This window comes from Bos taurus, chromosome 7 (genome assembly GCF_002263795.3).
Source record: "Bos taurus isolate L1 Dominette 01449 registration number 42190680 breed Hereford chromosome 7, ARS-UCD2.0, whole genome shotgun sequence".
NCBI lineage: Eukaryota > Metazoa > Chordata > Mammalia > Artiodactyla > Bovidae > Bos > Bos taurus.
This window is the reverse complement of record NC_037334.1, coordinates 16,390,605-16,417,796: the sequence shown is the minus strand read 5'-3', so window position 1 is coordinate 16,417,796 and position 27,192 is coordinate 16,390,605. Positions and strand designations below refer to the sequence as shown.

At 56.1% G+C, this 27,192-nt stretch overlaps 2 protein-coding genes and 1 long non-coding RNA gene across 27 annotated transcripts in view; 1 reads left to right on the top strand and 2 right to left on the bottom strand.

Moving 5' to 3' along the window:
• The window catches only part of PNPLA6 (patatin like phospholipase domain containing 6), a 30,451-nt gene extending 12,446 nt beyond the window's left edge, over positions 1 to 18,005 (bottom strand). For 5 of the 24 annotated variants that reach the window (XM_059888426.1, XM_024994643.2, XM_024994644.2 and 2 more), the window contains exons 1-22: positions 16,338 to 16,616; positions 16,082 to 16,164; positions 15,800 to 15,897; positions 13,678 to 13,818; positions 13,430 to 13,589; positions 12,861 to 12,941; positions 12,518 to 12,646; positions 12,077 to 12,157; positions 11,817 to 11,988; positions 11,181 to 11,264; positions 10,524 to 10,633; positions 10,220 to 10,387; positions 10,055 to 10,132; positions 4,870 to 5,075; positions 4,499 to 4,630; positions 4,300 to 4,423; positions 3,811 to 3,924; positions 3,464 to 3,539; positions 1,112 to 1,255; positions 832 to 895; positions 387 to 555; positions 11 to 193 (exon numbers count right to left, since the gene is read on the bottom strand). In XM_059888426.1, the coding sequence (XP_059744409.1) occupies positions 11 to 193; positions 387 to 555; positions 832 to 895; positions 1,112 to 1,255; positions 3,464 to 3,539; positions 3,811 to 3,924; positions 4,300 to 4,423; positions 4,499 to 4,630; positions 4,870 to 5,075; positions 10,055 to 10,132; positions 10,220 to 10,387; positions 10,524 to 10,633; positions 11,181 to 11,264; positions 11,817 to 11,988; positions 12,077 to 12,157; positions 12,518 to 12,646; positions 12,861 to 12,941; positions 13,430 to 13,589; positions 13,678 to 13,818; positions 15,800 to 15,897; positions 16,082 to 16,164; positions 16,338 to 16,566 (2,826 nt within the window). In that variant the 5' untranslated portion in view covers positions 16,567 to 16,616. Of the gene's footprint in view, positions 1 to 10; positions 194 to 386; positions 556 to 831; positions 896 to 1,111; positions 1,256 to 3,463; positions 3,540 to 3,810; positions 3,925 to 4,299; positions 4,424 to 4,498; positions 4,631 to 4,869; positions 5,076 to 10,054; positions 10,133 to 10,219; positions 10,388 to 10,523; positions 10,634 to 11,180; positions 11,265 to 11,816; positions 11,989 to 12,076; positions 12,158 to 12,517; positions 12,647 to 12,860; positions 12,942 to 13,429; positions 13,590 to 13,677; positions 13,819 to 15,799; positions 15,898 to 16,081; positions 16,165 to 16,337; positions 16,617 to 16,761; positions 17,795 to 17,929 lie in introns of those variants that run through there. The other 19 variants (XM_059888434.1, XM_024994653.2, XM_059888435.1 and 16 more) reach the window with 15 other exon arrangements.
• LOC132345701 (uncharacterized) lies at positions 3,889 to 11,159 on the top strand. Its single transcript, XR_009495175.1, has 2 exons — positions 3,889 to 3,974; positions 10,793 to 11,159. It is a non-coding gene; the product is annotated as an uncharacterized lncRNA (long non-coding RNA).
• A 127-nt stretch (positions 18,006 to 18,132) lies between the features above and the next one.
• On the bottom strand, positions 18,133 to 26,976 carry MCOLN1 (mucolipin TRP cation channel 1). Of its 2 annotated transcripts, NM_001166132.1 has the most exon segments (14): positions 18,133 to 18,370; positions 18,473 to 18,603; positions 20,181 to 20,396; positions 20,763 to 20,885; positions 21,254 to 21,355; positions 21,481 to 21,630; positions 21,738 to 21,844; positions 22,023 to 22,122; positions 22,352 to 22,448; positions 22,668 to 22,776; positions 23,167 to 23,332; positions 23,419 to 23,586; positions 24,635 to 24,840; positions 26,838 to 26,976. In NM_001166132.1, coding segments are annotated over 14 exon segments (1,743 nt in total). In that variant the 5' UTR covers positions 26,869 to 26,976; the 3' UTR covers positions 18,133 to 18,333.
• Between the last annotated feature and the right edge of the window lie 216 nt (positions 26,977 to 27,192).

The following is a 27,192-nucleotide window of genomic DNA, read 5'->3' as shown; positions in this document are numbered from 1 at the left end:
CACCCCTCACCAGCTTGGCCGGGCTGCGGCGTGAGAAGAGGCGGCGCGGACAGCGCAGATGCAGGTGTCCCGAGCACCAGCTGCGCATGTTGAGCCACTCCACAGTGCGTGTGGGGCCTGCGCCCTCCTCGCGGTGCAGCAGAACCAGCTGCTTGAGGGCGCGCACTGCCGTGTTCTCCAGCATCTGCTCCAGCTGCATGGGGGGGTGGGAGTGAGGAGGACTGAAGTCACTCTCACCGGTGGTTTCCTCCTCGCCCCCCACAGCTGGCCCCCTGGGTTCCTGGCCACCTAGCCCCAATGGTGAAGGTGCACATGGCCCGGCACAGGCACCCAAGGGCCTGGGGCGGGATCCCAGGGATAGGGGTCACTGTGCCTGGTCTCCGGACCTGGCCAAGTGTGGGCTCCTGGTCGCCCAGCCCCACGATGAGGATGCAGTCGGCCTGACGCAGGCATCGCACAGTCCAGGGCGTCAGCGATGTGTCTGTTTGGTAGAGCACGATGCGGTGCGTGTCCTCCTGCTGGGCCAGCCACCCTGACAGCCGGAATTCTTGGATGCTAGGGTGGGAGTGGGGAGGGTCATCTTGGGGCTGGTCAGGGGTCTGTGCCCTCAGAGACCATGTAGCTCCACTGCTGTGGGGACGTGGATGTGGACATTCAAGGCCTAGACATGACTGCATCCTCTAGGGACCAATTCACCCCACTGTCTCCCCAGTGGCCAGAGGGATGGGGGCCCACGCTCCTTGTTTCACAGCCTAGAACTCAAATGAAACTGAAGGAATCCTACGTTCTGAGCTCATCCCTGTGCTCCCCGTCCCCATACCCCACACACACCTGTCCAGTGCAGAGGCCCCCAGGCGGGCCCGGATGATGTCACTGTTGAGGAGGAGCGTGGGGCCTGGAGATGGATGAGTGAGGAAGGGTGTTTAGGAACCTGGGCCAACAGAGGTGGGGCCTCTCCCATGAGAGAATACCACCTACTTGGCTTACAGGGCCTTGTTCCAGCTCCACCCCCACCCTGACCCACCAAGGCATTTCCATTCCTTGACCGATGCCCCACCCACACGCGCCTTGCCCCACGCAGACCAAAGGCCTGCCCTTGCCCACGACTGACCAATGGCTTGCAGAGCGTGCTGCAGCTCCAGCATGAAGGCCACCATGGGCACCTCGGCACACACAGGCAGCACTGCCACTGTTGACAGGTTGCTGGCGGGGTTGGTGAGCTCCGAGTGAGGGGGTACACCTAGTCCCGAGCCTGCTGAGACCCCAAAGGATGGTATTTGCTGTGCGGTCCTGTGTTTGGAAAAGTCAGCTCTCCCCCACCTTCTCAGAAATCCCTTCTCCTTGTCCCTCAGCTGAGGCTTAGTGACGCCATACTGAAGATCATGGTCTCAATCCTCGTCCCACAGCCTCAACCACTGTCCTTGATAAGATGTGGTTATCTGACCCTCAGTTTTGGCCCAGTCTCCTCAGGGGGATCCATTACACAACTGTATAACCCTTTCTGTTTTCCACTCTGCCTACATGGACTTGATCTGTGCCCCTACCCATTCTCGCCTGGGCGGGGTGGGGCGGGGGGTGTCTCTGTCCACTAAGAGGACTTGAACACAGAACTAGACTGAGATAAAGATGTTTCTGACCCACCTATTGCATCTCAGCTTCTCTGCATACACCTTAGACTAAAACATCGACCCCATCTCTTGATCAGACCTCTCACTGCCTCTTCTCCACCAATTCCTATAACAGTTTTGTTGTTGTCGTTCAGTTGCTAAGTCATGTCCGATTCTTTGGGACCCCAAAAACTGCAGCATGCCAGGCTTTCCTGTCTTTCACTATCTCCCAGAGTTTGCTCAGATTATAACAATCTAAACAAGTTCAAATGCCTTTCTGGTTGCTACAAGACTTGCCCTGGCCCATTCCTCCCCCTCACTCACTTTCCCCCTTAAAGTGTTTCAACACCACCAAACCCTTTCGGAGTCTTGTCTTGTCCCATCTCATTTATCAAGTCTCTGCTCATTGTCCTCAGAAAAGCCTGCCTCCTTAGGTTAGTCACGCCCCAGCAAGACTCTCGTTTTCTACACAGTACCTTAACTGACATTGTACTCTTTCTTTGTATTTTAAAAACTGTTATCTTGCAAGCCAAGCCATAAGCCATTCTAGGGGCTTTGTCTGTCTTGTGTACTTTCCCACCACCCTGCACACTGCAGGATGCCCAGCACACACTAGATGCTCACTAGAAACTGTCTTCGTAGCATCACAGAGAGGTTCTCAGGGGTCTGAAATTTTTAAAGTCCCTGCCCCATAGCTGCCCCAGAATCACATCAAGGGTGTCCTGCCAACAGAGTGGGAGTGAAAGTGTACTTGGGCACAGAGTGTAGGACTAGGGGGAAAGTCTGTCGGGGAAGACTCTGGGTGTAGGGATGATTCGTTGCCATGGCTCACCTTGGCCCCACCCAAGAGATCCAGGTGTCAGGGCTGACTGGGCAGAAGCCCCCAGGCGAAAAAGGAAAGTAGAGGTTGCCTAGGCTAGTCCAGGGTCAGGTCACCATAATTGAAAACCTCGGGCCCATATTTCTGCACGCCTCAAATCCGACCACTTCCCAGTGTATCCTAGCTGGGAAAATTCACCTCCCAGTATGCCCTGGAAGGGAACCACACCTCCCAGCATGCACTGAAACTGAGAAATACAACTCCCAGCATCCACCAGGACCAGGAACCACATCTCCCACCATGTTGGTAACCTATTGAAGTCACTTTCCAATATACCCTAGGCCCCAAACACCACCCCACAAACTACACTTCCCAGCACACGTTAGTCTAGGCGTTCCTTTTCTAGTAGGTGGACTCCATCCTCCAGCCAGCTCTGACACCCAGAACCGGGCTGCCCCTAAGACGCCCACCTCTCGTCATGACTGACGCTTTAGATTCCACTAACATCCATCCTAAAGGAGACCAGTCCTGGGTGTTCATTGGAAGGACTGATGCTGAGGCTGAAACTCTTTGGCCACCTCATGCGAAGAGTTGACTCATTGGAAAAGACCCTGATGCTGGGAGGGATTGGGGGCAGGAGGAGAAGGGGACGACAGAGGATGAGGTGGCTGGATGGCGTCACCGACTCGATGCACATGAGTTTGGGTGAACTCCGGGAGTTGGTGATGGACAGGGAGGCCTGGCGTGCTGCGATTCATGGGGTCGCAAAGAGTCGGACACGACTGAGCGACTGAACTGAACTGAAGCAGCCCTGGCTCCAGGACTCCGTTTCCCGGCATGCCCAGGAACCCGAACTTCATCCCCCAGCATGCACTAGAACTCGGATTGCCATTTCCTGCTTCAAGCTCCACCCAGAGCAGGTTATACGCCGGACTCCACCTCCCAGCATGCCCTAGGCTCAAGGCTCCCTCCCCCAGCACGTTCTGCGGCGTTGGACTACATCCCCCAGTATTCCCGGGCGCTTGCAGGCTCCCACCTGGGAAGGGTCCTCGCAGCTGCTGCAAATTCCCCAGAATCTTCTGACTCAGCAGGTGGATGAGGCGGGTCACGACCTGGGGCGTTGGAGGCCGGCGGTCCAGTTAGACTGCAGGAGCAACTCTGCAAGTACCACTTTTTCCTTCTTGACCAGGGCGCCTGGGTCCGTTACCTGGGCCCCACCCCACGAGCCCCGCCCCTCACTTGGAGGCTTCAGCTCCTCCCTAGGGCTCCATCTGCACCCGAACCCCCTCCCCACCCATTAGGCCCCGCCCTCTCTAGGGCCACACCCCCACTCATCTGTCCCATCTCCATTAGGAAAACAGCCCCCAGCCCAACGAGCTGCACCTGCGGGTATCGACGTTTGATGTGGCCCAGGGTGCCCTCGGGGAGTTTGGCCAGCTCTGTGTCGCGCACCGCGTGCACCGTCGTGGCACGTGGCTGCCTTGTCAGCGCCTCCACCTAGGGGATCGCGTGTGTGACCAGGGCTGAATGAGCCAGGAGGCTGATAGGTAAGGGGAAGACCGACTGTGGGTGCAGACAGAAGGCGGAACGAAGCCTCGCTATCCATCTCCGAGCTCGGGGAAAGAGAGGCCAGGAGAGGGTGCCACACCGGGTGAGGGTCCCTCACTACGCTGATGAGGTTGCCCCCATCTCCCCGCCCCATGGAAAGCAGTTGGAGAAAGTGGAGTACAGAAGGTTAGAGGCGGGGGGTGGGGGGGGGGGGGTGCTGCGCGTTTAGTGCCCCATCCTGTTGTCCGGGATGAAATATATGTTGGGGGTGGGGGGAACCTGGACTGGAAGAGGTTAGAGATCAGTGGGTGGGGCCACGCTCACCACTCCTATGAGATCCCCGCGGCCGTACTCGCCCACCAGCTCTTTTTTGCCGCTGCCCCTCTGAATGACACTACGCAGCCGCCCGTTGAGCACGATGTAGGTGCAGTCTGAACGGTCTCCCTGCCTGCGGTGGGGGTGCGGGTGTCAGAGTAGGAAGGTAGGCAGGACCTGAAGGAAGAGGTAGGGGCGGGGGCTGCACCTGTACAGTGCGCGTCCCGCCTCCACCGCTGTCCAGTCGATGGCGAAGTCCATCTGGCGCACGAAGGGCGACATCCTGGCGGCCACGGTTTGTGCGGCGCTCAGCACCACGCTGGGCTGTGCACGCATGATCCTGCAGGCAAAGGGCAGGGGCGCATGGGCCTGGGGGCGCCCAGGAACAGCCGATAGGGAGTGTTGAGTTGGGTGATGGCCTGGGGGGTGGGACAGGAAGGGCTCAAAAAGTGAAAACGGCTTTTCAAGTGCCGTTGAAAAGTGTGGAGGGTCAGAGGCATAGCCTCATGTAGGGCAGAATGGAGTTGGTCGGGGGACCCCCTGAGTCACCCCCGCCCCAACATCGGGCCCAGGATGTACTCGTAGAAGTTGGACTTGGAGATCCGCAGGAAGGTACAGTCACGCTGGGCTCGAAGCGTGAAGATGAGGGGCTCGCCGGTGAGCACAGCCAACTGTCCCACTAGCTCCCCGGGCTGTACCACGAACAGGCACACGTCCTCGGCCTTGTCGATCATGCGCTGGTACACGTGCAGACTGCCCCACAGCACAAAGTGCAGGCTCACATCCTGTGGGAGAGGGGCCAGGAGATGGGCATCCGGGCAACACTCCACCCACAGCTCGGGTCTGTGAGCTCGGAAAAGGTTAAGGAAAGAAAAGTTGGAGGTAGTGAAGGCCCTCCATAGCACTGAGCTGAGCAGCACATGTATTTATATTCCCATTCAGCACCCACAGCTGCTGCTGCTGCTGCTGCTAAGTCGCATCAGTCGTGTCCGATTCTGTGCGACCCCATAGACGGCAGCCCACCAGGCTCCCCCGTCCCTGGGATTCTCCAGCCAAGAACACTGGAGTGGGTTGCCATTTCCTTCTCCAATGCATGAAAGTGAAAAGTGAAAGTGAAGTCTCTCAGTCGTGTCTGACTCTTAGTGACCCCATGGACTGCAGCCTACCAGGCTCCTCCGCCCATGGGATTTTCTAGGCAAATGGAGTGGGGTGCCAGATGCTGCTAATAGATCACCCATCGCAGCCCAGATTAAGAGGCAGGAATTCTTTTCAACAGGGTCAGCAAGAGGCTGGGAAGACCGGCTACATAGGAGCATGGCTGAGCTTAGGTCCTCTTTGCTTGTGCTGGGCAACTGCATAGCTACATGGAAAGGAACAAAGTTGCAGCCTCACCTTTCATCATGTCAAAATGGATCAAAGACATGAATGTGAGAGCTTAAACTATACAACTCTAAGGAGAAAACACAGGAGTCAATCATGGTCACACTGGACCGTGGACGCAATGGAATCTTGGATATGATACTAAAAGCCCAAGTGACAAAATGAAAAACGGATAAACTGGACTTCATCCAAGTTAAAAACTTTTGAGCTTCAAAGGGCACTATCAACTGAAAGGAAACCCACAGGCTAGGAGAAAACATTTGCAAATCATATATCTGCTAAGGGTCTGCTATTCAGAATATGTGAAGAATTTTTACAACTCCACACTAAAAAGACAACACAATTTTAAAAACGGGCAAAGGCTCCAAATAGACGTTTCTCCAAAGGATGTATGAATGGCTAGTGATCCTATGAAGATGCTCAACATTACAAATCACCACATGATGCATGCTAAGTCATGTCCTACTCTTTGTGACACTATGGACTGTAGCCTGCTAAGCTCCTGTCCATGGGATTCTCTAGGCAAGAATACTGGAGTGGGTTGCCATTTCCTTCTCCAGAGTTGCCCTATGACCCAGCAACTCAACTCTAGGACACAATGAAAATATATCCACACAGACATGTGTACATAATGTTCATACCTGAATCACGCTATTATGCATACTAGCCAAAAGGTGGAAATAACTCAATGTCCATCAGAAGATGAACTGAGAACCAAAATGTGGTTCATTTCTATGATGGAATAGTATTCAGCTGTAATGGAATCGGAGAAGGCAACGGCAGCCCACTCCAGTACTCTTGCCTGGAAAATCCCATGGGCAGAGGAGCCTGGTAGGCTGCAGTCCATGGGGTCACTAAGAGTCAGGCATGACTGAGCGACTTCACTTTCACTTTTCACTTTCATGCATTGGAGAAGGAAATGGCAACCCACTCCAGTGTTCTTGCCTGGAGAATCCCAGGGACAGCGGAGCCTGGTGGGCTGCCCTCTATGGGGTCGCACAGAGTCGGACACGACTGAAGCGACTTAGCAGCAGCAGTAATGGAATAAGGCACTGACACATGCCACAACATGGGTGAAGCCTGAAAACATCATACTACGGGAAAGAATCCCAGACACAAAGGGCCACATATTGTTTGATTCCATTTATATGAAGTGTCCAGAACAGGCAAATCTATAGAAACATAAGATCAGTAGTTGCTTAGGGCTGCGGCTGGTTAGGAGGTAGGAGATCGATGGCTTTAGAGTGTGGTGTTTCTCTTTAAAGGGATGTTCTCAAATCGACAGTGGTTATGGTTGCACAACTCTGAATATACTAAAAACCACTGAATTGTACTCTTCAAATGGGTGAACTGTATCATGTGTGAATTACAGCTCTAAAATTATCACACACACACAAAAAATCCCCTTTGGGGAGTTCGCTGGTGGTCTAGTGGTTAGCATTTGGCACTTTCACTACTGAAGCCAAGGTTCAATCCTTGGTCAGGGAACTGAGATCCCACAAGCTGACTGGTGCAAAACAAAACAACAACAAAAAACCCCTTTGTTCTCAATTCCTGTGTTCTGCTCCAACCTTGTTGGTTTTCCTTTGTTTTCCAGATGGGACAGCTCCACTACAGGACATCTGCACAAACTGTACCCTCTGCCTAAAATGTTCTTTCCTCCCCCTTGCACCTAGTTAATTTCTCTTTGTTCTTCCTACTTCACTGGAGGTCACTTCCTCAGAGACACTGCTCTGCCTAAATCAGAGGTTGTAGAACTGAGGACATCCCCTTTGTAGCACGAAGCCTATATGATTTAGCAACAATCTGTATCATCCTTTGAGTGAAAGGTCTATCTGTGAGCTTCTCAAGGGCAGGGGACCCCTGCTGGTGTTTTTTGGCCCTACAGCAAGCCTGCTAACTGCTGCTACTGCTGCTAAGTCACTTCAGTCGTGTCCCACTCTGTGCGACCCCATAGATGGCAGCCCACCAGGCTCCTCCATCCCTGGGATTCTCCAGGCAAGAACACTGGAGTGGGTTGCCATTTCCTTCTCCAATGCATGAAAGTGAAAAGTGCAAGTGAAGTCGCTCAGTCGTGTCCGACTCCTAGCGACCCCATGGACTGCAGCCCACCAGGCTCCTCCATCCATGGGATTTGCCAGGCAAGAGTACTGGAGTGGGGTGCCATTGCCTTCTCCACAGCAAGCCTGGGACACAGCAAATACCCCTCTCCCCTCTGGTTAGCCTGCCCAGCTGGACACCACTCTGTACCACCCTCTTAAGTAAGGAACTGAAACTGCCTAGAGACAGAAATGTTCCTTCCTCATCCAGCACACAAACCTGTACGACACCCCACAAAGCCCTGATGAGCACCAAAACACTGCAAGGATCCTTGGGAGGGGTGGGGGACATACACACATGCTGGAACCTTCTAAGACAGAATTCCCAGCCTGGGTTTGGGATACAATGGGAGTGACTAGTATTAGGCTGCTATTCATCCTCAGATTGGGAAACATGTTTCCTCACCACCCCCCAACTGCAGGACTTCTCAGAGCTTTGAATATGCTAATGAGTTAACTGGGCACTTCCAAGAAGGACTAAAACAGCCCGTGTTCCCCAAACCTGTTGCACTCAGATCCCTTGTGATAGGGGTGTTCCGTGAAATATACTCTGGGAAATGTTTGTGGAAAGCAAGGTTTCTCAACGTTGGCACTACTGACATGTTGGACTGGATAATTCTGTTGTGGGGGGCTGGCCTGTGCCTTTTGCATCCCTGGTGTCTAGCCATTAGGTGACGGTACCACCCTCCCAAGCCAATCAAAAATGTCACCCTGTGGGACTTGCCTGGTGGTCCAGTGGTTAAGAATCCGCTTTGCAATGCAGGGGACACAGGTTGGATCTCTGGTTGGGGAACTAAGATCCTACATGCCGTGGAGCAACTGAGTCTGCACACCACAACTAGAGAGTCCATGCATCGCAACAAAAGATCCCACATGACGCAGGATGATCCTGTGTGCCACAACTAAGACCAGACACAGCCAGATAAATGAATAAGGAAATAAGTAAAACCTGATCTCAAAAACACTCAAGAAAAGCTTAAAAAAAAGTCTCCACGTGGCCAAATATCCCAGGGGGGTGGGCCAAACTGTCTCCACCTCGCCCACTGTGCATGGTTTGGGGAGGGGCACAGCAGACCAGCTTTGTCCCTAACAAAGTCCTGAAGACCCTGAGGAGCCTTTGATGGTTGCACACCAGCCTGGTATGTTAGCAGGCTGGGCTGGGCTGGGCTGGGCTGGGCTGAGTTGAGCCCAGCAGAGGTTTCCAGATAAGCAGGGCCCAGGGGCCCCTGCAAGGGCCATGATGTGACCACACTTCCTCAGCCGGGCCTTGAACAACTGCCACCAAATGTACTCTGCAGGAAGGAGCCCATTCTGCATTGAGCAGCTCAAAGTGACAATATAATCAAACTGATCATGTGATATAACAAATCAACTAGAATCTAATTAAAATAAAAACCACCATCGCCCAGCCAGCTAACAGCTGGGCCATCCCCTCTTCCAAGCGCAGACCTCCCTCTCCTGAGCCTGGGGTGCTGCTGCGGTTTCAGCACTTAAGTCATGTCACCCTTACTGTCACCTCCCCATCCTTCTGTCAGCACACCTCCCTCTGGTCACCCTTGCACACACCCTAGCAGCTCAGAACTGAGTACTTCCTGCTTGATCCTCACAACAGTTCCTGCAGGTAGTTATGAGCCACATACCCCCGACCCCATTCCACAGGTGGGAAAGATGAGAAGTTTCTATATGATTCACCCAAGGTCACCCAAGGGCTGCAACTCTGGTTCCCTCTCTAACCCTCCTCCCCTGTGCTCCCCAGCTGTGATGTCACAAAAGGGCCTCAGTTTCCCCATCTGGAGAATGGGCAGATTAGTGGTTTCCTCCACCTCCTGCGTGTCATCAAGGGGCAATGAAATCCAGCTCGTGGGGCTCATAGGGCTGGTTCCTGGCCTCCAGGCCAGATTCACACCCGCACCCATTTAGTGAGCCCCACCCACCCCCATCCCAGCAGGGACCTAGGATAAGAAATACAGCATCAGAATATGTTGTAGATTTCGAAGGTCAGAAAAATGGAGGTTGTAGGAATGGCCAAGGGCAGGGAAGAGAGATCTTGGGGTGGGGGTCCTAGTGTAAAAGGTTCAAGTTTGGAGGGGAAAGGTAAGTAGGTCCACAGGACTTGGGGAGGGAGGGCTGGGGGTCAGAATCATAGGATCCAAAGGTCAGGGGTTGGAAATCACAGACTGAGAGGTCTACATGTAAGGTGAAAAGGCAAGGATCAGAGACCAGAGAGGGGGAGAGAGAGGTCTCGGGTCAGAGCTGCAGGGTCAGAGATCAAGGGTCAGACTCACCTGGTCCCCCTGGCGGGCGATGATGGTGCCAGCTTTGGCGTGATGTAGCAGAACTCGACTATTCAGAAGAGTGGGGTCCTGGTGAGGAAGGATAGGGGCTTGAGACAGCCCAGCGATGCCTACCACCCCCCTTACCTGGTCCCCTAGATGCCCTGGGCTGCCCACCTCAATCTGCATCAGCTTGGCCAGCTCCTGCTTTGCTGCCTCAAAGATGCTGCTTGTCTGGCGGCCCTGGTAGGGCCCGAAGGGGCAGCTGCCGGAGGCCGACTCGTCCTCACAATAGCTGTACTCACAGGCGCCTGCTGGCTGCTCCCGGGGCTCCTGACTGGGAGTCTGTGGGGGAGGGTCTGTGACCTCCATGCTCCCCCCAAACCTTCCTCCTTGGGAGACTCCACCTGTGGCTAGGCCAGGGTTCCAGGAGGGGATTGGAGTCAGGAGGCAGGGGCAGGGGAAGAGGACAAGGCCCTACCCGAGCTGAGGCTGCCTGGAACCCTCCTGAGGCCTCTTCTTGCAGGGACACAGAGATTCGGCCCCGTTCATATGCCATGTCGAAGTCTGAGCGGGGCCCACCCTGCAAGCCTGCGGTGGATGAGGGGCAATAAATGCAATAAAGATCAGAGTAACCATAGTGGGAATCTAAGCAAACACTATCTACATAACGTTATCCCGGGCAGCAGCCGGAAAGACATGGACTAATCCATCGCCTCTCTCTTTCCCTTGCAACCCTTCTCACTACAGTGCGGAGAGCACCATCTCAACAAGGACCCACAGAAAAAAAGACATGAGAAATGCTCCCAATATTCCTATTTCGTGGATGAGAAAAATCAAGACTGGGAGGCAGATGGACTTCCCTGGTGACCCAGTGGTTAAGAATCCTCCTGCCAATGCAGGGTACTATTCCTGGTCCAGGAAGATCCCACATGCCTCTGAGTAACTACTAAGTTACAACTACTGAGTGCACACTCTAGAGCCCATGCTTTGCAATAAGAGACGCCACTGCCTGAGAAGCCCGTGCACCACAATGAAGAGTAGCCCCCTTGCACAGCAACGAAGACCCACTGCAGGCAAAAATAAGTAAATAAATGATATTTGATAGCCTCTCCCAGCTCCACCTGGTGCCCCAAACCTGAGATATCCACTGGCATGGAGATGCAGCGACTCAGCAAGGGGGCTGAGGAGGTTTCCAGGGATGTGGGCTTCACTGGGTCCCCTGGAGGAGACATATATTTAGGCTCCGGCCCCTCGGAGCCCCCAGGTCTACAGCTAGGATCAGAGGGTGGGGAACTGAAGGGAGCTTGAGGAGGGGTCAGCTCAGAGTTCCTGGGGACTGGGGGACTAGGAAAAGCAATTCCAATGGGCCCATGGGACTGAGGCCAGGGGTTCTGGGGGACTAGGCAGGAGGCAGACCTGGAGACCTAGTTGAAAGGGCTCTTGGGGGGCTGAGAGCTTCCGTGGTGGCTCAGATGGTAAAGAATCTGCCTACAATGCAGGAGACCTGGGTTCGATCCCTGGGTTGGGAAGATCCCCTGGAGAAGGAAATAGCTACCCACTCCAGTATTCTTGCCTGGAGAATTCCATGGACAGAGGAGCCTGGTAGGCTACAGTCCATGAAGTCACAAGGAGTCAGACATGACTAAAGTGACCAACACTTTCACTTTTGGGGGGCTGGGCAAGTTAGGTGGGAGTCCCTGAGGAACTGAGACAGGCACTGAGGGGCAGAGGCTGGGTCAACCTGAGCTCCTGGGGGCCAGGCAGCAGTCACCTTGGGTACCTCCAGTCCCGGGCAGTGGGGCCCCAGTGGGGTCAGACGGCCGGCCAGGGGTCTCCCTCAGCTCCTCTGAGGCCACAGTGCTGACCATCCGCTTGGAGCCACGCACTGGGCTGGTGCGGGGTGGGAGGCCCGGGCTAGGGAAGAGGCGCAGTGGCTGGATCTCCTAGGGGCAGACAGCATACTTGTGGCATGTCCGGGGGAGGCAGGCGTCACTCACCCCTCCAGCTCCTGGTGCTCTGCAGGCAACTCACATGGCTGAAGAGCTCATTGGTCAGTCCCAGGTAGTTGTGGAGTGCCAGGAAAGTGACCCGCTGCAACCTCACCATGATGATCTTCAGGGGCGTGGTCCGCAGAGGAGGGGGCCAAGGAGAAAGAGGGTGAGCCCCGGGAGAAAGTGGGGACCTAGCACTTGGAGGTGGGGCCATGGATGGGGAGAAGGAGAGGGAGCTAAGGTCAGAGGTCAAGATCAGAGCAGGAAGGGGCTGGGCAGGGCCATGGGAGCCAGGGAGAAACCCACAATCAGGTGGCAGAAGCCTGGGAAGATGGGGTGGAGGCGGCTCAGAGGAGGAGTTGGCGAGGTCTGGCTGCTCAGAGTTGATAAGCCCATCGTGAGCGCCTCTTGGCAGCTGGGTCCAGCCCCCAGGAGCCTGTGATGGGCGGGGGTCATAGAAGGAAGTGAACCGCCCACTCACCTGCACCACCCGCACCAGGCTCTCGGGGTACTTGGTGAATACCGCTGAGAAGGCCTCCACCGGCAGCCGCAGCACCGTGGAGTCTCGGGCTGCCCGGGCGGACACAGTGCGCTGTGGGTGCTGGTGACCCTGGGGGCACAGGGGGCACAAGGAGAGTCAAGGTCGGGGTGGTGAGAGCCCCCTGCCTGCTTCCCCTGGCCCCTTCCCAATGCCATTCCTTGAGGGACCCCTGGAAACATCAGAGACCCATCAGAGATGGGGGCTCTTGGGGTGACCCTCTCCTACCCAGTCTGGTGGGTGTGGCCTCCTACTGTCCCCACACCCCTCCGTACTGGTGACTCACAGTGATGACATCCAGTATGCTCAGGAGGCTGTTGACACTGTCCCCAGGAACCACTTCCTTCACCACACACTCCTTCCCGTCCTGAGACACACAAAGTGGGGTGAGCACTGCCCAGTGCTGCCCTTACTCTGCTGACCCACATCTTGCCCCCTGACCAAGCCACTAGCCCTCATTCTCATGTAGTCTGGTGATCGTTGACATCCTGACCCCATGAACCTTCCGACCAGCATCGCTAACTAGCCAGTGGCTGTGCTGACCACCCCAGAAGCCCCTGGGCATCCGTTCCTGACTCCTGCCTGTACATCTCATAAGGACCACAAACCTGGGGAGTTCCCTGGTGGTCTAGTGTTTAGGATTTGGTGCTTTCACTGCCATGGCCTGGATTTGATCCCTGATCAGGGAACTGAGATTCTGCAAGCCATGCAGCACGGCCCAAATTAAAAAAAAAAAAAAAAAAGACCACCAACCCTGCTGACCAAAACCACTGTCTGTCCCGTGACCGTGGCACCCATGCTTGTCCTGCCACCCACCTTGTTGCCCCGCAGAGCCCCCCAGGGTGGTACACTCACAGGCCCCGGCAGACAGAGCTCCAGGAGTCCATCCTGTACCACATAGATGCTTGCATCCGGCTGGCCAGGTCGGAAGACATAGTCACCCTGACTGAGCCGCTGGAAGACCATGTGGCGGCAGAGCTCCAGGAAGAGTGGCTTCTCAAAGTGGCCCAGCACCCTGGACAGGGAAGGTGGGGAATTGTGGATATGAGGAGGTCAGGTCAGCCCCAGCTCTGCAACGCCCCTGCCTGTACCCTGACACTGACCGGACATTCTTGAGCATGTAGAGCACCTCGGAGGGCAGGTGGGAGTTGGCCAGGTCGCCCTCGGTCAGGTCAGCCTCCAGCACAGCAGGCGGGGGCTCCTTCCGCTGCAGCGTGGGCGCCTCTTTCTGGATGCGCAGGATCCTGGTGGCAGGAGAGGGGGATGGGGACAGTGGGGAGCAGGAAGAAGGCTCAGGCAGACCTCAGATCCTCCTGCCCCCACAGAGCCCTTCCTGGAGTCCTTAGAGCAGGGGTCAGCAAACTCTGGCCCACTGGCCAAATCAGGCCAGCCACGCCAGCCACCTCCTTTTTGTCCATAAAGTTTTATTGGCACACAGCTATATTCATTCATTTACACATATCTGTGGCTGCTTTAATGATACAATAGCAGGATTGAGTCATTACATTACCGTTGTATGCAGCCTGCAAAGCCTAAGATGTGGCCCGAAAAAGAAGAAACTTGCTGACCCCTAATGTAAAACTCTGAGGTTGCCCTCCACTAGTCACAGGCTTCCTAGATGGAACCTCTCATTGGGCAGACTCCTGACATAGCTTCCAAGATACGAGCAGACCCCAGGAAAATCATCTATGTTCATCACGGCACTCCAGATATAGTCCATCAGCTGGCAATCACAGATTAGACTCCTGATACAGCCTCCCTCATGAAGGCAGACCCCTGGGGTAGCTTCTGTTATATCAGAAGACCCCAGATGCAGCCTCTCTGCTCTTTATAACAATCCCTGAGATAGCCCTTCCTCCCAAGCCTCAGACAGCCCCGAGAGAGCCTCTTGGATGGCTACAGAGGCTCTTGAGATAGCTCTGGTTACAGACAGAGAATCCAGATACAGCTCCTCTGCTGATCATGGACCTCAGATAGCTCTGCCCTGCAAGGCATAGTTATTACTGAGACAGTCCTTCCACTGGTTACAAAATGCTCAGGATAGACCCTCTAGAATGAGCTCAAACTGAGTTAAACTCCACAGAACAGAGGAATCGCACAGTGGTTCCCCTTCTGATCAGGAAGATCCTTGGGCTAGCCCTTATCTAGGTCACAGAGAAGTGAGATAGCCCTTTGAAGGTCATGGTGATATCAGGGTAGCTCCTCAAGGCTGTGCAGCCAATGAGACTGCCCCCCAGGAGTTGGACAGACCCTCAACTCATTGTGGAAGACCTAGAGACAGCCCTTCTGCTCAAGTCATAGAAAGTCATGGGATAGCACACCTACTGACTGTGGTCCGCCCTGGCATAGCGCCTCAGTGTGAAGAAACACTTGAGACAGACCTTCATGTAGACCCTACATTGTCAGGAGACCCCACAGCCAGCTCTCAGCTTAGAACGATCTCTGGGAGGGCCTTGCTCAGAAACCCCAAGGTAGCCCTTTTATGATGACATGTCCTGAGATGTCCTTCCTGTCTCAAGCGTGAAAAGATTCTTGAGATGACTCCTAGGGAACAGAAATCCCTGACGTAGTCTTCTTGTAGTAGAAGAACTGCAATGAAGGTGACATAGAGAGATGCTTTCTGATGTAGAGGGACTGCTGAGATAACCGCCGGGGAACAAAAGGTAGAGACAACCCCTCCAGCAGGTCGCAGAAACACCCTGGAGTACCCTGGAATAAGCCCTCTCACGTGGGGAGATTTGACCAAGGCAAGACATCCAAGATAGCATTGTTGTTGTTTAGTTGCTAATTTGTGTCCGACTCTTTGTGACCCCATGGATTGTAGCCTGCCAGGTTCCTCTGTTCATGGGATTTTCCAGGCAAGAATACTGGAGTAGGTTGCCATTTCCTTCTCCAGAGGATCTCCTAACCCAAGGATCAAACCCACATCTCCTGCATTGGCAGGTGGATTCTTTACCACTGAGCCACCAAAGCCAGAGATAGTAACTGGGGATTAAATAAATCATAGATACTTCTGTAGTAGAGAAACATCACTGAGAGAGCCCTCAAGGAACAGAAACAGCCTGTCTGGTAGGGGAGAGCTCTGAAACAGTTCCACAGACGTGGAAAGACTCCTGAGACAGACAGTCCATAGGGTTCAAAGAAGCCTGAGATGCACGCTTCGGTGTGGGTTGATCACTCAAAAAGCCCTGAACATAGCCCCGGGTACATCCAGCACAGCCTTACTTCTTGGCAATGTTGAGCATCTTAAGTTTCTTCTTCATGCGTGGGCGGGAAGTGGTGGAGACGGAGGCGTCCACTAAGGAAGAAGTGGATTGTGACACCTGGGAGAATTAAGGGGGGTGGGAGTGAGAGGGATGCATCAACTGTCAGTTCAGACCCTAAGGAGGCGGGGGCAAATCCAAGGCCCTTAATCAAGGAGGGAGGCGGGCTTACTAAGAAGTATAACTAGGAAAAGGGCAGGGCCTCTGTGTGGCCAAAAGGAGCCCCAGAGGGTCCCAGACTTACCTTTCGCATGATCTTCCGGCCATAGAAAAGCACTTTGTCTCTCTTCCGGAATCGGTAACGGGGGCCGTCCGGGGCTGGAGCTTCTGGGGATAATAAGTGCGGAGAGGGGCATTCTGAGCTATACGCATACTCCGCGCGGCGAAAGATGGGGACGCTGCGTGCGGGCTCCAGCAAATCCCATCTCTACTGACTCATGGGCCCAGACATTTCACCTTCCCATCCCTCAACAGCCCCCAAAGGCCCTCCGGGTCCTCACTCGGCACTCGAAGCCTCCGCACCAGCAGCAGGATGAGCACGGCCGTGACCAGAACCGCGACTCCAGCCCCGATCATCATGCCCAGCACCTGCGGGACGAACGGCACAGGCTGCGCATCGCATACCGGCCCCGCCAAGCCTTCCCCGGGGGTCGGGACGCTTGGGACTCCATCCAACGGAGCCAAGTCCGCCCCGGAGATCACAGTCGGCTCGGCCCTCGACGTCCCCATCTGCAAAATGGGCCAGCGCGGCTCCCTCCCCAGGGGAGTCAACTCTTTCTGGAGGTTCGGCGGCCCGCAGTGCACGCCGGGAAACGTAGTTCAGCCTGAACAGACGCAGCCTAGTTATCGCGGGACCGCGCTGATGCGCGCTAAGCACGTCGGGAACCGTAGTCCCCGCGGAGGCGCACAACCTCCAACCCTTACCATTCCGGTTTGCAGCGGGGCGTCCATCTGTTTCTTCAGGCAGGGCTGCACGTCTGGCACTCCTGGGGAATGAGAAGCCGGAGCAACCCGGGCAAGTCGTCACTCTGGGCCGCCTCTCCCCTGCAGCAAGCCCTGCCCTCTTCTTACCCTTACTGCCGGGAGGTTTCTCTGCCGGCTTGGGGACGGCTGGAGGGTGGGGCAAATTGAGTTCGGGGCCCAAGCTAGGGAGTGAGGTGGGTTCCCGGGTCCCCACCAGGGTCTCCTTACTTACCAGGCCGGCCTGACGCCCCACTCGTCCAGCCCCACCCTGGGGCTGAAGGGCAGCCGGTCGGACACCTATTATCAGCAGCCAGAGAACAGGTTCCCCAAGGGGCACGGTTTTCTCCAGCAGGTGGCCCCCTCTTCAGGATCAATCCTGACCCGATCCCTAGGCCGCACCCCTGCACTCTCTGCGAACACTGGATGCCGCACCCCAGGGAAACCGGGCCCGAGTCATGGGGCTGGGGAGATGCCTGGCTCCCGCTGGAATGCTGCCAGGAGCGCCTTCACAAGGAGTCGTGATGCAATGACGAGGTCTCAGTAGCATCCTGGGATGCTTGGAGTGGAGTGGGCTCGCAAAGTGTTACTGGTTGATGCTGGAGATTTACTGTCACGTAATAGTAAAATTTAGGGGTTTTCTGATGGGACTCGGGGAACGAGGCTGGGACCATTGCTGGGAGATGTAACCAGGGACGCTGGAGTTACCAAGGGTCGATAGAAAGTTATCGAGATTGCGAAGCATGTAAGACTATCACTGAGAAAATCGGAACTGGTTGGGCACATCCCTGGAGTCGTTGGAGCGTGATACTGAAGAATGCTGGAATATCACTGACTTTCCTGGGAAGCTGAGACTGTTTTGGCAACCTCAGAGGATTAATGGAAATCTGGGGTAGTCACTGGGCCCTTGAGACCGTACCTGGAAAATTCACAGGGGATTGGTCTTCTCCCACCCGAGGATGCACCTGGCTACCGGTGCGAAAACACCTGCCGGGAGCTGGGGGAGCGGGGTAAGAGTCAGGAAGTCGAGAGATACCGAGAATAGACGGAAGACAGATCTTAGGAAAGCCGAGGGCTCGCTAACAACCCGCGAAGGGATGTCCCTGCGGGTGCCAAGGAAACCCGGACTCACCCAGGAGCCGCAGCTGGGGTCCACCCTTCGCCAACTCCGTTAGCGTTCCGCCCAGCGCCGCAGGCGCGGCCCCTTTAAATTATTCACCGCAGGGCGCGCCGCAGCCCCGCCCCTCGCCATGCTTGGAAGGTCGCGCGGAGTGTGGCGACGCTTTAAAGGGACCCGCGACCAGTTGGCGCAGGGAATGCCCCTCCCACTACAAATGAGAACAAGTTTATTTTCCCGTTTATTTAACACCCACCCTATCCTTGTCCAAAGTCCGACCCGACTGGCCCAGGCCCTCACGGGGCGCGACTGGCAGCCGGCCCTTAAAAGCAAAGGGTAAAATAAATAAGCTTGGGTCTCCGCACTCCGGGGGTGGTGGTGGTGAGGGGGCTAATGTCCAGTAGCAGTCCGGGTCCGAGTCAATTCACCAGCAGCGAATGCTCCTCCGAAGCGTCCCTGAAGGAAGGGCAGTGTTAGCGGAGGTGGAAAGCATCGGTTCCTTCCGTCCGCTTCCCTTCCACCAGCCAATCCCAAACCCGAACCAAACCAGCCTCGAACCTGCCACAACAGCAAAGGAGGCTGCAGGCGGAGCCGCTCCCGCGGCGGAATTTGCCGGAGGTGGGGCTGTCCTGGCACTGCGCGATGTAGGCCTGGAGCTCGCTCACCTCTGCGCCCGCTCCGCCTGGGTGCTGGGGAGAAAGACCCGGGACCCACATGAAAGACACCCCTGCCCTCCCCATCCTCTCCAACCATCTGAATCTCCTCCCTGATCCTGGTGGACCAACCAGGCTCCCTCCTCTGGGGCTTTGTACATGCTGTGCCCTCCACCTGCTGGTTCCCCGTGCTTTGCTTCACCTGGAGACATTCCCTGACCACTGAATGTGTCTCTCCGCCTGCGGGGCCACCACCTAGAGCCATACTGGACCCAATCTGGGTGCTTGGCAACCACCTACTGACTTGGGTGCACACAGCGGAAGCAAGGTCTGGGTTTGTACCCCCAAGGCTGATAGACATGTGTGATCTTTAAGTGCTAGAGGAAGACCTATAAGGGGTCCTTGGGTCTGAGTGACAGAATTATGTCTGTTGCCTGGCTGTATGTCCAGGCACAGGCCGGTGCAGTCTTCTGCATTCCCAGTTGCAGGGATGTTCTGGCTTTCAGCCTCTTTTTCACCCTTCCCAACCTCATGGGAGCACTCTCTTCTCCAAATCCTTTCTAGCAGTTCCTTCTCCCTGGTGCGCTCTCTCCCGGGCTCTTGTCTCATCAATCCAGAATGTTCTGAGATGATGGAAAGGTTTGATATCTATGCTGTCTAAATCTGGTAGCTACTAACTGCACTGGCATTTGGGTGCTTGCTCTATGCCTGGTGTGAGTGAGGAACTGAATTTAGAATTGTTTCATTTTCATGAAAGTCAAAGTGTAACTAGTCACGTGTGTGGCCAGAGACCAGACAGCACATTTTAGAAATTTGCCTGGACTCAGCCTAACACCAGTCTAAAGCAGGAGGCCTCTGTAACCTTCAGTTTATACCACCTCCATCGGTAGATTGCCATACTCTGGTTTGTCCATTATCCATCCTGCCCACCAGTGCTGGACAGACACCTGGCACCAGGCTTGCAACACAACAGGCCCCCAAACACATCTGCTGAAAGATGTGTCTGCTGACAGATGTGTCACACCTGTCTACCTGTCACGCCCGCGTTCTGCTCTGGGCCCTGCAGCCTGCAGGACCACCATCATTCCCTAGACCCACAGGACACAGGGGCTTGGAGCAGCACTTCTGGAATCACACAGTTTCGGGATGAGCTGGGTCCACCATCTGCCTAGTAGCCAACCTTGGGCGAGTCAGTGAAACTCTATGGCTTGGTTTGTGTGTGTTCAGTCACTCAGTTGTGTCCGACTCTTTGCAATCCCAGGGACTATAGCCCACCAGGCTCCTCTATTCAAGGGATTTTCCACGCAAGAATGCTGGAGTGGGTTGCCGTTTCCTACTCCAATGGCTTGGGTTCCCTGTTGGTAAAAGATGCAGGAATCCTACCTGGCCCCACACCTTGATAAAACTGAGAATGCAGCAGCTGTGATGGTATCAGCCCCTCTTGGGCCCCCCACTTCTGAGCTAACCTCTCCTTTGGCCTCGTGGAGTCTCCCATATTCTTTCCCAGGGTCCTTCTCGCCTCACCCCAATGTGGCCAACCTCGAGGGACTTACAGCCTGAGTTTGGGGCTGTGTGCTAATGCATGTGGGGTGGCCCACAGGGAGGTGGCTGACCTTGATGGTGTCATAGGCGCCTGTGATGAGCGCGATGAAGAGACTGAGCACCATGTAGATGAACAGGCTGATGAAGGAGTACAGGTAGAGCTGAGAGAAGAGCCAGACCAGGCTGCTGCGGCTCTGCTGCGCCTGCATGGCCGCGAAGGTCACGAACATGTCATCCCCGTTGATGAGCGAGAACAGGCACTCGGACACCATGGACAGTGAGCGGAACTGCAGGTGGGCAGCGTAGTAGGGGGGTCAGAGCAAGCTGGGGGCGTGGCAGGGGCTGGGATGGGGCTGGTAGTGGCATTGGGGAGTCAGAGGGGACAGCAGACAGAGCACTAGTAGTCACGGTAAGGCCAGCTCGGGGGGGATGGGTCACTGAATAAGGATCAAGGCCAGGGTCACTGGGTGGGTTCAGAGAGGACAGTGGACAGAATTGCTGGAGACCAGGGATCAAGGTGGGTCGTTCAGCGTCACCAGATCAACAGCAGATGGACCCGCTGGTGTCAGAAGACTCAGGAAGTAAGAAGGGGAGCCAGGGACCCTTGGACAGTGGGTCATGAGCGCCACCCACAGGTCCCTGCCAGCCCCTACCTTCACATGGTAGGGCCCCAACACGATCCAGCCGCAGAAGCAATAGCCCAGATAGATGACGGCCACACAGCAGCAGAAGCGCATGACGCTGGGCAGGGCCACCCGCAGCGTGGCGATGAGGATCTGTGGAGGGAGGAGTGGGGGGGCGGACAGTGTGGGCATACCCACAACACAGGCCAGCTGGGGTGACCAGTGAAGCTGGAAGGAGCCTCAGAAGGGGCAGCAGGGTGCTGAGAGCACACCCCCTTGGCTGGATTCAGCTGGCAAGGGGTTGGGGATGAAAGTGGGCTCACATAGCCCCTGCCCATGTAGAGTGACAGGTATGTCTGGCAGGGGTGAGGGGGCAGGTATGGGGAAGAGGCTCCTGGTGGGTCATCTGCAGGGGCTGTTGATGGCAATACGGGTATGATTTATCTGGGGGTCGAGGGGGTGGGAATTAAGGGACATGTGGCCGCCACCAAGGGGGCCCTGCCTGCATATCTGAAGCTTACATTGTACTTATGGAAGAAGGTCAAGTAGCGGATGACTCCGACCCAGACTAGCAGTGTTGAGGTGCCCAGGAGGATGCTGCAGACGTCGTAGCTTGCCAGGTTCTAGGGGCGGGAGTAGCGTCAACTCCATCTGCCCCTTCCCTGGGGATGGCATTGGCAGGGAGTGGGAGAGGGGGACAGGGCTGGAAGGAGATGGGGTGGGGAGGCAGGGCGTGGGCTGGACCCACCTTGGCTTCAATGCCAATCTTCATGATGGTACCCGAGATGGTGAGCATGTCACTGGTGACCAGAAGGATGTACCAGCCATTGACAAATTCCAACCGCTCCCACAGGCTGATGACCCGTCCCCGCCGTCGCCACATGAACCTGACAAATTCCTGCAGGGGTAGGCGGGTGGGGTGAGGGCTGGTCTGGGCAGGGGAGGCTCCCCACCCTGGTGGCCCCAAGGGTCCCAGAGCTGGGCGAGGCTGGGGCTGGCTCTCACGTTCTGCAGCAGGAAGCCTCGGAGCAGTGAGCGGGCGCACAGCAGGAAGGAGAAGGCGCAGGTAAGGATCACAACCACGTCAAACAGGAGCCGGAAGCTGTTGTCTCCTGCGGGGAGGGGCCAGGCCCGGCGGGGGGGGGGCTTCAGGGCTGCTTTGAGCTGGTCAGTGGGCTCATAGGTTTGTCTGGGTGAGTCAAGAGCTCGGTTCACACTGGTCTGGGGCTCGGGGCTCCCAGGGAGATTCAGAGCCCCTGGGCAGCACTGGTTCAGGGCTTGGGGGCTCACCATGGCCAAAGACGCTGGGGTGCTTACACTCCTGGATGTGGGCCTGGGTCTCTAGGCTGATGGGGACACGCCCACTGTGTGCCTTATTGTCAAATGTGATCTGCAGGGGTGCAGCGAGATGAGACGGGACAGGGTAAACCTCGGCAGACCCAAGGCTCCCAGACCTGCAGGATGGATGGTCTGTCCAGCCCCAGCCTCCCCCATCACCCCCACACTGCCCCTGGCCCAGGGTCCCCCAGCTCCAGAGTTCAGGAGTCCTGTGCCCCGCCCCCCACCCTACCCCGTCACAGGCTGGTTCCTCACCCACACCCCAGGGACCGTGGGCTCACCAGGATACTGAAGGTGTAGCAGTCTGGGATTTCATTGTTGATCAGGCTCTGGAGGTTAATGGTCTTCAGCTGGAAGTGGATGGTGACGTTGATCAGCCTGGCGGGGAGGCTTGGGTGAGGGGGTGGGTGGGCTCTGCCTGAGTGCCAGTGCTCTGCCCCATGCTGACTCTGCAGCTGGCAGAGGAAGTGCTCACGTGGCAGCTTGGCCTGCCCAGCCCAGGCTTGTGGGGAAGTGGCTGCCCCCTCCCCCAACACTGAAGGTGCCTGGAGTCCTGCCTCCCCGCACCCCCAGCCCCCTCGATCGGTCAGACAGTACTTGTGGAATTTGAGCGTGAGGTTCCTGTAACTGGCGCTGCCATCCGAGAGGGAGAAATCATCACTGGGGGGGACGGGGGGTCTCTCAGGGGGGTCCACCCGGATACAGTCTGAGGACAGGGAGTCAGGGAGGGGACACTGGTGGCAGAGGAGGCACAGGCAGGTCTCCCCAGAGTCCCCGACAGCCCCCTTCCCTGCTTTACCACTCCCTTCGTATTTCCACATTTGTCTGTTTCTGTTGTCTACCCCACAAGGGTCAGGCCCAGTCTATCTAACCCCGTACACAGGCCCCAGTGCCTGGTGCTCTGTGGCCCCAGGTGTTTAGAGAATGAATGACAGCGAAACATAACATGCAGCTCTGTCTGCACACCAAGCAGCCAACTCATCATCACATCATCCTCGCCACCCTGTCTTCCAGAATAGCAGGAGGGATTTTCAAGTGGGATTTTAATCCTAGCAGCCCGGGCTCCTGACCACTGAGCCCTGCCCGGCCCACTCACCCGTGACAACCATCGGATCAATGTCAAATGTGTCGTTGGCTGGGTCCACGTGGCCCCGGTGGTAGTAGCACTGGCAGAGGGCCAAGGCCGAGCCGTTGGCCCAGGGGCCGCCCCCGCCCCGCACATAGGCATACCGGCCCAGGGACACGTCTGGGAGTGTCAGGTACTGCAGGCAAAGGAGGGGAGGATCTGTCAGCCCCGCCCGCTCTCCCCTGAGGGCCCAGCTGCCCAATGGCTCCTGGCCACCCGCACCTGGTCCACGGCATAGAAGATGGCCTGGTATAGCTGCTGCCGTGTGTAGGCTGCGAACGTGTCATCCGCCCCATCCGTGTAGCCCAGCAGGAAGAGGTGTCGGAAAGCGATGGTGTTCTCCTCCCGGAACGTCACTGCCAGCTGGTTGCTGAGCCCAAACAGGATGAGCTGGTAGGAGGGACAAGGACGATGGGGATCTCCCACAGTGCATGAGTGGACGGAGAGAAGAGAGGGCCCTCCCCATGAGGGCAGGCCTTCCATACGCAAACAGTGGCTGCTCATAGAACTCACGGCAACAGCTAACGTCCATTACATGTGTACTGGGTGCCAGCTGCTGTGCTAAACCCAAACCTATGGGGAGAGTCAAGCTCCAGGAGTTGGTGATGGACAGGGAAGCCTGGCGAGCTGCAGTCCATGGGGTCACAAAGAGTCAGACATGACTGAGTGACTGGACTGAACTGCACAGGTAAGCACCACTGCTGGCTCCTTTTGCTGTTGTTCAGTCGCTCAGTCATGTCCAACTCCTTTCGATCCCATGGACTATCGATGGGATAGTCCTCTGTCCGTGGGATTTCACTGGCAAGAATACTGGAGTGGGTTGCCATTTCCTCCTCTAGAGGATCTTCCCAACCCAGGGATTAAACCTGCGTCTCCTGCATTGGCAGGTAGGTTCTTTACCACTGAGTCACCTGGGAAGCCCCTCACTGGGCTCCTTTACTGACAGGAGATTAGAAGCATGGTGACATACCCAAAGGCACTAGACCAGAAGCTCTCAGGACAGGGGCTGAGTCTGACTCATCACGGAGTCCTTGGAGCCCAGCACAGGTCCTGGGAGAGGGAGGGAGGGAGGGCAGTGGTCTCTGCAGCCACCAGACCAGTTTTCTTTGAGGGTCAGCACAGCATCAGACTGCCAGGGTCCACATGCCAGCTCCCAAGGCTTAGTGGCTATGTGACTTTGGACAAGTCCCTTAACCTTTCTGAGCTTCATTTGTCTCATCTATAAAAAAAGTGCAACAACACTGACCAGAACCTTAGAGGGCATTTGTGAAGCTTAAAGGAGCTGCTCCTGTGCAGGTCCCAGAGGGCTTCCGACTGATGAGTGCCACATGCTGCTGAGGGGGCAGGACTAGGCTCTGACTCTAGGCTTTTCCCCTTCAAGGAAAATAGGGCCCACAGGTGGAACTCTGGGGGCAGGGGCGAGTGGTACAGGTCTCACCTGCACGGTGACCACCAAGATCTTCACCACTTGCAGCATAAGCTTGAAAGGCTTGCGACCCTTGGCCCGGAATTTATCACAGGGGCTCATGAAGAAGTACTTGAGACGGCGACGGAGATCTTCCTCTTCTGGAGGGGTAGAGGGGGCTGGGGAAGCCCCTGTCTGAGTCCCATATCCAGGGCTGGGTGTCAGAAGCCGCTCGGTCTCTGTGAGATGGGAGGGAGGGGGAAGTGGGGACCAGGCCGAGACAAGTTTACCTGCCAATAGGGGAGGCAGGTCCCAAGCTCCAGCTAAAAAAGAACTCTGAGAGATCTAAGGAAAACCAGAAAATTCGTAACATTTTACAGATATTTGCAGCAGTGCTGGTCAAAGACTATAAATCACTTGAAAGAGCCTGAACTGATTCCTGGCCCTGCCTCAGGGCACTCAGCTTCCCTGAGTCTCAGCTTCCTCGACTGCAAAATGGGGCAATAAATTCTCTCACTTAGGAAGCTAAGGATTTGATACTTACAAAGCATTCCATTCCTAAGCGTCAATAGTTCCTCAACAAGTAGAGGCTATTCTATTTTTTTGTTTGTTTTTCCCCCCTTCTTTTTGGCCATGCCTAAGGGCAGAGAAGGCAATGGCACCCCACTCCAGTACTCTTGCCTGGAGAATCCCATGGACGGAGGAGCCTGGTAGGCTGCAGACCATGGGGTCGCCAAGAGTTGGAAACGACTGAGCGATTTCACTTTCACTTTTCACTTTCATGCATTGGAGAAGGAAATGGCAATCCACTCCAGTGTTCTTGCCTGGAGAATCCCAGGGACGGAAGAGCCTGGTGGGCTGCCGTCTATGGGGTCGCACAGAGTCGGACACGACTGAAGCGACTTAGCAGCAGCAGCAGCAAGGGCTTGCAGGATCTTAGTTCCCAGACCAGGGACTGAACCCAGGCCGCAGCAATGAAAGCACCAAGTCCTAACCACTAGACCACCAGGGAACTCCTGAAAGTGAAAGTGAAGTCACTCAGTCGTGTCGGACTCTTTGCGACCCCATAGACTGTAGCCTACTATAGACCATAGCCTACAGGCTTCTCCATCCATGGGATTTTCCAGGCAAGAGTATGGGAGTGGGTTGCCATTTCCTTCTCCAGGCGATCTTCTCGACCCAGGGATCGAACCCGGGTCTCCCGCATTGCAGGGAGATGCTTTACCCTCTTAGCCACCAGGGAAGCCCAGCGAACTCCTAAATAGAGGCTATTCTAAGCATCACTGATTCCTTTCAATCCTGACCAGCCCAAGAAGAAGTCCAAGTTTTCAGCAACTGCTGGTCATAGTTGGTCACAGCAGCTGAGAATAGTCCCTGACATACCCCCATGATCCCCACTGGAAGAACCCTGTTTCATTCCAAGGTCTGGCTGACTCTCTGCCTAGCCCAGCCACCAAGATGAAATGTGGACACTCTTAGAACCTGTCCCACAGTGAGGGCCACCTTCAGATCCCTTTGGCACTCAGATGCTGTTGTGGTTGTTTACAAGACAGCTGGATGGGAAACCAGAGGGTGGGGCACCTCCCTGGCTGGGATCACAGCTAATCCACCCCAGGCTCCAATGACTAGGACATCTCTGAGATGTCTGCAGCTAGTTTAAAAGATGATCAACACATGGGCATTCCTCCAGGCTTCCCTGTGAGAGGCAACTGAGCTTCCACGGGTTTGGAGATCTGAAATTGAGTTAGGCGCCTGGGTTTAAAGTGGCAACCCCGCCCCAGCAGTCCTGCCTGGGTTTAGAAAAGCTGAGCATTTGCCTCCTGGCCTGGGGAAGCAGAGTCTGGGAGTCTGACGTTGGGGCGGGAGGGTAGGGGTGGGGGTTGGAGAAGCTGGGGCCGCAGTCGGAGTTTCAACAGAACTAAGCAATCCGAATCTAGGCCCGGGATGCAAATCCTGGGACCCTCGCCGCCGCGAGTTGAAGGTACTCAGAGCACAGCCCGGAGTCCCGCCACTTAGAAGGGAGAAGCTGGTGCCCACCCGCCACATGTGGGCAGCCTGCCTTTTCTGCCTAGGCTCTAGGAGCCGTCAGTCCATACCGACGCCACCGGGAAGCTGAGAGGTGGGCATGGGAGCTGAGGAAAAGGGAAACCCGGAGCTCCGCCGTCCCAGGTAGGAGAAGCCGTCCGCAGGTTCGCAACCCGCGTTCCGGAGCTCGCCGGATTGCCTGCGCCCTCACCTGAGCCGCGCGGGCCTACGGGGACTGCCATGTCGGGGCCCGGAGCGCCGGACGCCGCCGGGCGCTGCGGGGCAGCCGGGGTCCGAACGCCCCGCGCTGTCACTGCGGCCTCGCTCCCTGGCGGTGCAGCTTCAAACCCTCCCGCATCAGCTGACTCGCGCCTCAGACACGTGACCACAGCGGCCAGGGAGGCAGGCGACCAAATCCGGTCCCTCCCCCTGCGCCACGACGTCCCCTGCCTGAGCAGCGCGCAAGCGTGCCTCGGATGGCGGCTGGCTTCCTCTAGGCGGTCGCGAGGTCCTAGCGCCGAAGGTGACAATGTGCTTGGGGGATGGGCCGGCTGTGAGCGTGCGGA